Source organism: Zingiber officinale, chromosome 4A (assembly GCF_018446385.1).
Source record: "Zingiber officinale cultivar Zhangliang chromosome 4A, Zo_v1.1, whole genome shotgun sequence".
Lineage (NCBI taxonomy): Eukaryota > Viridiplantae > Streptophyta > Magnoliopsida > Zingiberales > Zingiberaceae > Zingiber > Zingiber officinale.
In genome coordinates, this window is record NC_055992.1 from 66087468 (window position 1) to 66098460 (window position 10993).

Below are 10993 nucleotides of genomic sequence, written 5' to 3' on the forward strand. Positions count from 1 at the left end.
ATAGATTAGCGACTTAAGGTTGTTCCTTTCTGGAACACGACCTCACCGTCGCTTCTCTCCAATTGCTTACCTCAACCTACCTACCAAATATTGGTCCTCCAAACCTATTTAGACTTTTTCAGTTCAGTGTCTGATCGCTTGATCTACTAAGACTTTTCTTGTAATATTAAATTAGTCAACAACAATAATCGTAATGTAAAATACTATGGTAAAACTAAACATAGATTTACCAAGATCGTTGGTCCAGTCGACCGTACGCGATCGACCGGAAACCATCCGATCAACCTTACTTATAGTTTATTCCTCCAAACCTTCTCGTTACCTAAGGTTACCTCCTCCTAGGATTTCCTCCATCTGGCTTCACTCACCAGAACCTAGAGTTACATCCCTCTAGGATTTTCTCTACCTAGCATCACTCACTAAGACTCAGCATTGAATCGACCCACCAGAGATTCGATATCGGGTCCTCCATACCTACCAAATCCTTCTACTTGACTCCTATGATCTGTAGAGATTTTCCTTGTCTAGCCGCAACTAGGATTCCCTTGTCTAACCATGGTTAGGACTAGTCACTCGATAGACTTTTCACCCTTGCCTAGCCATGACTAGGACTTCCCTTGATCAAGCTCTGTAAAATATCGGAAAAATGGTGAATAATGATAAGGGAATTTTTCGAAATTTTTAAAAAATTTTCCGAAATTTTTCGGAGACCGTATGGACAAGTTTACGGGGATAAAACGGGGTCAGGGAAAGCCTATTTAAGCTACCCCATTTAAGTGAGGAAAAGTTGAATTTATTTATTCATTTTTCTATTTTCTTTTTCTTTCTCCCTACACGTCGTTTCCCTTTCCCCCACAAACCTGTGTGTGCCGAGCTTTCATCTCTTTCCCTCACGCGTGCCCTAACCGGCGCCGCAAACCGCCGGTTCCTCCCTCTCCTCTGCCGACGCCGACGACGCCAGGGACTAGAGAGCCGGCGGCTGAGCTTCGCCTTTCCTCTCCCTCTTCCCTCTTCTCTTCCTCTCCCGAGCGTCGGCCGCCGACAAATACCTTGTGCCCAGTGCCTCGTGCCCTAGCTTTCCTCCGGCCTCCCCTATTCTCTAGCGCCGACACCAATCTTCCTCCTTTGCTGCGATTTGGGAGCACAATAGCCGTGCCCTAGCTTCTAATGGTGCCACCTTTCCTCTCTTTTCCTCTGCCGGTGCCCTAGTTTGGGTCATAGCCAGCCGACTCCCTCTCCTCCCTGTGCTCACGACCCGCCGCACGGGACCAGCGCTGGCCATCTCCACACCGTGCCTTAATTCTTGACCCGGTGCTCTAACTGCGATCATGAAGGTAAGGGGTTACTTAGTAGAAAATTTGAGATTTGTTTGGATACCACAGGTTCAACTTCATAATTTTTCCAGCACTGACCTAGGGTTTTCCTTTGCTCGAGTTTTATAAATTTATGGTGTTTCAAACTTTGATTGGTGAAGCTTTGGTTCCGTATGGTTTTGGAAATCGCCGTCAGATTTGTTTGGCTGTAGTGGCCGATTAATTGAACGAAACTGTGAGGGAATTTTTGCAGTCTTGTTGGGAATTCGTACTTGGACCTCTAGATGTTTTTTTTTTCGTCTTCAAGCTGTTCTTTGAATTGGGAGGAATGTTAATCCCTGATATGTTTTATTCTACTTCTAGCTGTGGGATTTGTTGTGATGTCTTTAGAGTTAGCTGTAGATTTGTTAATGGTTATGATGTTTTGTTTTCCTTGATGTTCTCGGGTTCATGAATGGAGTCATGCCTACCCAATACGAATGACTAGTTAATGATGTGCACTTGTGGTGCTATTATTAAATTGGGTTTGAGTTTAACCAGTTGTGGTTTGTGTAATTAGTTAAACTGTACATTATGTGATTTACAGGACTGTAATTCGAGACGAGCATCTCGACGTTGGATTTGGATCGGATTTGGATCCTTATATTGGAGGCGGGTACCTTGACTTATCTTTTTGATATATCTTGTTGATATGTCTAGTAGGTCATAGCTTTTAGTAATAATTATGTTCGTCATTGTTTCGGTATGTCACTTTTGAATACCTGTAACATGCTTGTCTGCTCACCTGATATGCATTTTATGCTAGTACCCACATGATTATATATATATATGTGCTCAGAGAAGTAGTGACATACCATGTTTGTTATGTTCAGAACCTAGGTTTTTGATATCCTATCTGACCTGTGTACATTAGATCTTCATATTTGACCATCGATATTATGATACTCATTTTATGTATATAGATATGGTTATGCTGATCAGTTTATTGCCATGCTTAGTGTCATGCATCATGATTGCATGCTGCGTGATTGTCGGCTCCACTATGATTGAGCACATCACCAGCTACATGTACTGTACACACCACCACTCATGGGTTAGTGGTATATCAGACAGGTGTGTGGCGGTTCTGCTGTTTGGCTCCGTTGGTCTGAGGACTCAACGTGGTAGCCGGCAAACAGTTCTGCTCTGTTTGGCTCCGCTGGCATTTAGTGTAGCAGCGTGGTAGCCGGCAGACGGTGGACTCTGTTTGGCTGCGTTGGTCAGGTGACTCAGCGTGGTAGCCGGCAGAGATATCTCCCCGTCATCCTGTACCGGGAGATGAGAGCATTGAGCTCCCCTATTTATGATTTGGGGTCAGAGGACAGGAGTACTCCGGCAGCATCCCGTCCACTCAGCCACTCATCAGGTATGGTGATGGTAGAGTGCACGGTTGTCACAGCCCTACCCACTCGGTCTCACCATTGTGTGTGAGATGACTGACTGGCGTCAGGGGTGACCAGGACGCATCATTGGCATCATACACATTTATGCATTTACTACTTGTGTTTGCTGCACTTATATGCTGCATTTGGATGGATGCATATGTTTGACATGCATACAGGATTTATGACACTTTCGGTCTGACGACCTGATTATTCTGATAGGTGGCCCTGGTGAGTACAGTTCTCTTCAGCCCTTTTCTATTATGCATTACCTTCTTTTGTTCAGGAGACTGTACTCCATAGTTATTACTATTTGTTATAGTTTACTATACATGTCAACTAGGTATCTGCTGAGTTGTTGAACTCACCCCCGTGGACATTATCTTTTTCAGGTACTAGGTTATTTATGGAGACGCTTTGAGTATCCTGGCTGCCGGTCCCCATGTCACATCAGAAGCCCTGTCTCTGCCTTTGTTTATTGTTATTTTTGGTATATGTATTTGTGTACTTAGCTTTGTGTTCTGATTTTGTGTTCGGAGTGTTGTTTTGGTTGTGTGGTGTAAGCCTAGCTGGCTAGCAGTGTTTTATTTGGTTTTATATGGGCTTGTATTTTATGTTTATCCGCTGTATTGGTTTTGTTTCAGCCGTGTAGGCTGATGATATATATATAACTGCGTGGTTGTGTGTATATTCCAGCCGCTTGTGGCTGATGTATATTATGCCTGTAGAAATGCTTCAGATTGTCACCCGTACAGGGGAGGTGCTGCCGAAATTTCTTTGGACAGGGACTCCTCTGGGGCGTGACAAGCTCCATTAAACATATTTGTCAGACATTAAAACCTTGGAGGTCGATTGCACCAACACTATGTCACCAACGCCTTAATCGACATGTATGTGAAGTGAGGTCACGTCAAAGATTTCCGAAAGGTGTTCGACGAAATGGCTATGAGGAACCTCGTCTCTTGGAATGCATTGATTGTGCGGATCATCCACAACAAGCTGTATTGTGACACAATGGAGGCTTTTCACTCATTGTTGAACTATGATGGGTCCTTGACCCCAATCAAGTGAGCTTGTCTAGCATGCTGAGTGCATGCTCAAATGAGTGCAGCATCAAATTCGAGAGAGCAGTGCATGACCTGGAGTTTAAGCTTGCGGTGGAGTCATCTTTGACCTATGCGAGGAACTCACTCATTGACATGTACTACAAATGTGGGTGCTTGGAGAAGCTGCGAAGGTGTTCGACAAATTCTCCAACAGAGATGTTGTAACTTGGAATGTTATGATAATCGGTTGGATCGAAAGTGATTGCCCCAAAGATGCTTGTGGTTGTTTCTTGCATATAGTGGGAGAGGGAGTTTCCCTAGATGAAACCTCCTTTTCTACGTTACTCCAAGATTTGGCCATGCTAGCTTCATGGGGTCAAGGTGCTACAGTCCATTCCTTGATAGTAAAAACCATGTGCGCCCAAAACCAATGTGTTGGGAGCTCCTTGATCACCATGTATGTAAAATGCGATAGCTTAGAAGATGCATATTGGACCTTCAATGTGGCAAAGGACCAGTTCAATGTTGTCGCTTGGGCATCCATGCTAACTACTTTCCAACAACATGGGCATGGAGACAAAGTGATCAAACTGTTTGATGAAATAGTGGATTTGGAGATCGACCCAAACTACATCACATTCGTTAGTGTTCTTTCAGCTTGCAACCACAATGGGTTTATCGACCAGGGATTCAGGTACTATGCTTGCATGGTAGACTTGCTTGGGCGAGCTGGCCTCTTGGATGAAGCAACACAATTCATTGATGCAATGCCAATACAACTTGATTCGTTTGTGTGGGGTGCTTTGCTTGTAGCTTGTAGGAAGTTTAGGAACTCGGAACTTAGTAGCAAAGTGGCACAAAAGCTCTTTAGGATCGAATCCCATATGAAACAACCCAGACTCCTTACTCAAGCTCAGAACATACAATACCCATCGAGCACAGGCGACTGTTTTACTACATAATATGCCATATAAAGAAAACAAAACTCAGGTTCGAGGAAAATTCGCATAACCAATGGATCTCAAAACTCAACATATGTCCCACGAATGAAGTATATGAATTTTCTACCAAGTTCTAGCCAAAGACTAACCCCAACCCCCAATTATTACAATGACGAATCAGCAGACACAATCTCATAACATGCTATTCCCCCAGATAATGTATTATGATTCTATCTCCCCTCCTCAATAACTCCACCTTTATATCTCCTACCATGTCCTTAGTAGCATATACCCTTAAGCGATTATTAATGCAAGGATCTAAAACCTAACAAGAGCATAACATAAGTGAGATCAAAATTAGGAAGCATGGAACATAAACTTACTCTACAAAAAGTAAAACATATGCATAGCTTAATAAAGGACAAACACAACGCAGGTGTGGTAACCATCATTAGAGCCTATTCATTTGGTCTATCATCATGTAATTAGTTGCGCAACAAGAATATGACTTATGGTACAACTCACACTAGTCGAAACCAATGCGTTGCACTATCATTCATGTTTGGAAGGCCCTCCCCGGAGTTCATCCCGAGGTACCCATCCCATACTGTCACCAAACATGCACATATCCATCTAGTTATCCCTATAGGAAGAACATGACTCATTCCTATCATATCTCGCAAGTATACATGCATAGTTCTTATATTATCATTCATAAAAAAACTAACTAGAACTTCAAACAATGCATATATCTAAGTATCTTGAGAAAATAAGGGAAGAACAACTACTTAAACTACACCAATTCCTATTCTACCAAATTTGTCTCAACGATTCAGGATAGCATGAAGAGGCATGAAGAGGCAAGCACAACATAATAATTGATTCATCACCTCCCAAATCTATCCAGTAAATAAAATCCAAGACTATCACTAAAAGCAAGAAAGAACACATCAAAACCAATTCACCATCCTCCAATCTGTCCAAAAAATCCAAAGTTGTCACAAGAAGCAAGAACCATATTTGAATCGCATTGCAACCTACTAAATCTGTCCAGAAACCATAGCTAACTTGAGGAATCAAGAATAACATTGAATCAATTCCCAATCTATCAAATCTGTCAAGAAATTTGAAATCACCATGGGGAAGCATGAACCACATTGAAAATGCATTAAACTTACGGAATCAATCCCAGAAATCCATGGCTAACTCAAAGGACTAAGTAAGGGCATTTACCTAAAAACCAACACACATTCCACAAAAATTTTTGCCATGGAAATGTGAAGTTAGCATGATTAAACAACCCATCAATAAACTCACAACAGGAAATCCTAAAATTAAATTTGAAATACCAAGTCAACAAGATTTAAGCAAGTACACAATGGATTCATCAGTAGTAAAGTCACAAAATCAAATCCAAAATACCCATCCAACATGATTAAGAATGCACACATTGGAATCATCACATAAAATCATAGCAGAGAATCACAACAGGAAATCAAAGCAAGAAAATCTAGAATCCAACGGAAAACAAGGCATGATCCCAAAAGATTTTTCCTCCCCTAGTTTTCCTCCTTCATCTAACCTAAGGTCCTCAATCCAGCCATCAAATGAAGCATCCAAATCCACACAACCTCACAAAGAATCATTCACTCCACTCAAAGAAACCTCCCCACCTACCCCACGACTTTGCGATTCCAGAAAAAAAAAGAAACAGATGAATGATGTTTTCCTTTTGTTCAGATTAGAGGAGCAAGCCTAGCTTCGAAACCAGTCAAGCCTTCAATCCCACTGGTGTTGTTGGAAGCTCTCGTCCAAGGGGACTTGCGTCTGTCGTTGGGTGCCCTTTCTCCCCAAAATTACGATCCCCTCTCTTCTGCAAATCCCCCATTTTCCTCCCCTTATATTTGGACCCTAGTAACCCATCAACTAGCCCATACTAGGAGCATGTATCTAAATAAGGGTAGGATACTTCTGTGCTTTTAGAGTACCCAATTTCTTTAAAACTTATGCCCTATCTTCATCCTTCAAATAACATTTACATGAAATATATATTGTTTAACCCTGTTTGTCTACTCCTAATTTTCCCTTAGTCCCCAATTGCACACTAGAAACATCGAGCTAACATTTACTCTTTTTTTAAAAAATAAAATAAATTCCTAAGTTAAACATTCAAAGCATAGAAATTCCATATTAATAATTTAAACTCTCATGAAACCTCAATCCATAATTCTAGCAACTATGTATTGCTTTCAAACATGTATGCATCCAATGGAATGTTGGAAGAAGCCAAAGAGATTAGGACACTGATGCAATCTAATAGGGTGAGAAAGGAGACTAGATGCAGATGAATAGACGTATCAAAAAAGACGTTTGTTTTCACAGTGCATGACTACTCGCACCAGGATATAGAGCAGATATATGAGATGTTAGGGAGGTTGAAAGTTTTGGTGAAGTCAAAGGGTATGTGCCTGGCTATGTGATTTTCAGGAGTTACACCGTCTTAAAATTTTATTTAGCACCTCGTTAAATTTTTATCTAGATCCGCCACTAAATGTAGAAGAATGGTTGATGTGCTCTAGGTCGAAGGTTTTTTCTATTATAACCTATTCCAAGCACCCGGACCAGTCTAGAGCATCTTAACTGAGGCCTATCTGATCCCTCTTCATTGCTAAGTTATCCAACTCCAGGCGCCTGTACCACTCCTGGGTGCTTAGACCGCTGATGTGGCTACACTAGGGTGAAGCTCTATCCAAGTTGCGTCTATCCCTTCCCAAGCACCTATATCCCTCTCGGGCACCTAGAAGCTGACGTGTGCTAGCAACCAAAACATGTCAACTCATCTGCACGCATGGCTAGATTCAGGCCATTTCGGGCACTTAGAACCATCTAGTTGCTCAGACCTCCGGGCGCCTTGATCCATTCTAGGCGTTTGAACTTCCTGCTTGGCATCCAATCACTGATCCCAAGACTTCCTCTTGATGTCTGATCCTCCAGGCCCATCGAATTGTTAGATGCCCAGTCCTCTTTACTCGTCTAGACTTCTCGTTTGGTGTACTCAATCTTCTAAGTTTTCCTGCCCAATCCCATTGGCTAGGATTTTCTTGCCCAGTCCCACAAACCAAGACTTCCTTGCCCAATCCCATAGACCAAGACTTCTTTTCCTAGTCGCAACAAGGGTTTTCCCTTTGCCTATTGTCCACTAGGGATTTTACCTTGCATAGTATTTAGTCAACTTGACCTACTAAGATTTTCTGATTGACTTATCTGCATACTTAGTCAACCTCATTAGATCACAATGAAACTTAACTTTAAACCTTTGCCAACATTAAAACTTAGGTTTGACTATATGGTGCTCCTTGCAATAACATTTTTTATTTGGTTTCTTCTTCCTCCTAGGACTCTTTCCTATTGAGATCAAGATTTGGTTGTTGCCCACTCCTATAGAAGATCATTCCGCGCTTGTAGAAAGTCTGGAGACAAGTAAGGTACAATGGCTCTTGTGATAGATTCAAGTTAGCCTTTGTAAACCATTGGAATCAATTTCAATTTTTTTCTTTTATAAATGATTGATAACTAGATCTTTATATGTATAGTATGGTTTCATTTTGATGTATCAATAAAGTGTAACTTAAGTAAAATTAGAGATCAAATCAATTGGTGCATGTTTCAGTTGGATATGATTCTTAGCTGAGTGGCTAGTCAACTAGAAACTTATGCTTAAGTACAAACTTAGCCAGTACTTAATTTGAATTGACTTAATGTAACCGTTGGACATGTTGGATGTTGAGGAGACGAAGGGGCGCCACTTCCCCATCATCTCCCTCATTGCTGTAAATGTCAAGGAGATGAAGGGGTGCCCCTTCCCCTTCATCTTCCTCAATCATCTTATATATAAGTGCGTCCAAGCCATGAAGATCCAGAAGAGGAGGAAAAATGAGAGGGATTGGAGGTTGTCTCAGGCAAAGGAGAAAGTCCTATGGAAAGGAATTTGGCTCGTGAAACTCAAAGGGCTTTCCGGTTTCATCTGTGATCGTGCTTCTGACATCAAGTCGAGATAAATGTCATCTCGAGAGGTCACTGTGAGTTATTTACATGTTTTATCTTGTGTTTCATGCATATTAGAGGTAACAATGGTATCAAAGTCATTAGTTCTAAGTGCATGAAAAATCCTTGGAATTTCCTCTTATCCACGATTTTGCAAACAAAATCATAATTGACTGCCGCTGAACGAAATCATGATCTACAATTAACGTTGGCAGGCTACCAGCTTCCGTGGCCGACGAACATAGATGACCGTGTTTGAAAGGCCAGCGATCGGTTGACCACTATATTTGTTACGGGAAAAGGAGCACAGGCCAAAAAAAGAGGGAAACGGGAAAGATGAATAGTACTTTTTAACGACACAATAAATTTTTCCATGTTTTAATCGATTACTCAATCGATTCATTTATTTGAATTGATTGAAAAGAAATTTAAATCAATTAATTTTATGGTACAGTGATTCATGTGCTTAATCGATTCATCAATCGATTGAATGTTGTCAAAGTTTTTTTGTCATATTTTAATTGATTCATTTAATTGAATCGATTGAATAAAATCTTAGTCAATTCAAGGGATGAACAATGTTTTTGACAAAGTACAGTAATTGTGAGAAATTATTTGATTTTTATAAATAAAAAAGAAAATATTTTTTATGTCATTAATCAAGTTTTTTTTATTAGTTAAAAAAAGGTAAATGATGTTTTGATTAGCTTTTAGAAATATTTAATTAATGAAATACACGTGACAAAAGGCGATTCGCTCGCCCCAGCGCCCCCGCCAACCCGTCCCTAGGTCAACACGGAGGAGGTAAATCACGGGTGGCTACTAGCCATTAGTGCAAATGGCCAAGACATGGGGGAGGTTATGCTCGGTCACGCCGAATTTCGACCCCAAGACCTCATGTGGCAACACCCCATGCCTTAACCATCGCACTGCCCCGAGGGGACTTAATTAAATACATGTTTGATTAATTTATGGTTTAATTAATTAAAAATTGAACAAACTCTTGGTCCAATCAAACTCAAGTCTGGTTCAAACTATTGGTTGATTTAACTATACTAGTTTGATTCAATAATACTTAGATTTGGTTTAAACCATCGGTTGGTTTAACTAGATCAGTTTATTATTGAATTAATTGGACTAATTTGATTGCATGAGATGGGTTAATCAAATCAGACCAAATTCATTCTAATAGGTCGAATTTGATCAAATTGCCTAATGGGTCAGATTTGATAAAAAAAAAATAAAGATTAGATTTATTCTAATAGGTCAGACTTAATCCAATGGGCATTTGATTAATCAAACGAACCTGAGTTTAATCAATAAGTCTGAGATTAATTTAAATGAGCTTAGATTAAAACAATAACAAACCATAGGTTATAAATCTCTATCCAATTAGATTAGTTCTAATAAGGACAATGGACTAAGCTTAGGATCTGAATTTCTAATCGATCGGTCCAATGGGTCAGTCAATTAAACTCATGAAAATCAAGAAGATTTATTTTTTTTATTTATAATGATGGTTCTATGATTGTATAAATTGAATTAAAATGATTTTGTATTGGTTAATTGATTTTGTACTGACTTATTTAATTTTAATTTTTTAGATGGCATGGACGATTACCACATTGACTCATCGTGAAGTGCAGTGAAACCAGCTCAGGGGGGAGATTCAGGAGATAGAGTATAACTCTACTTATAGAGTCGACGGACATCTTAGACTGTTTGATAGACTATTTTGGAAACTTGAGTAAGAAGAGTTTCCAGTCCTAGACAGTTATAGGGTCTGGGCATTGATGCATTCATTGCCAGAGTATCCTAGGATGATAGCAGATTATGTATGGGGATGTCATGAAGGACGCATCACATATTCAAAACTATGTGAGGAACTGCTTCACCATATGGGTGAAGTGGAACCTGAAGAATCTGAAGAGGACCTGGAAATGTTCGAAGAGGATCTAGAAATGGATCCGATGGAGAATCTTAAAGTTGTCTCATTTGAGATTATCCTAAATGAGTCCAGGTTGATAGGGATAATATTGACCGATGCACTAGTATTTGTCCTAGTGGGAGCGGTGTTGGCCTATTTAGTTTATTAGTGTTCTGTTTACTATCATTATATATGAACAGTATTAGCCCATTTAGTTTTTAAATCATGTAATAATTTCTGTCGTTAAATATGAACAGAGTTATGTTATGAAAAGTAATGTTATATGTTAACAAACTTAAAA

The 10993-nt window shown here is 40.2% G+C and overlaps 1 protein-coding gene across 1 annotated transcript; it reads left to right on the forward strand.

The window, feature by feature from the left end:
• Nucleotides 1–3944: 3944 nt before the first annotated feature.
• LOC121972431 (pentatricopeptide repeat-containing protein At4g16835, mitochondrial-like) lies at nt 3945–4742 on the forward strand. The gene has a single exon (XM_042524101.1). It carries the CDS (start codon nt 3945–3947, stop codon nt 4740–4742), a length of 798 nt encoding a protein of 265 aa, XP_042380035.1.
• Nucleotides 4743–10993: the final 6251 nt, after the last annotated feature.

What these genes read in the sequence shown, in the direction of transcription:
- LOC121972431 (XM_042524101.1), top strand. Translation starts at nt 3,945, where the DNA reads ATGTGGGTGCTTGGAGAAGCTGCGAAGGTGTTCGACAAATTCTCCAAC.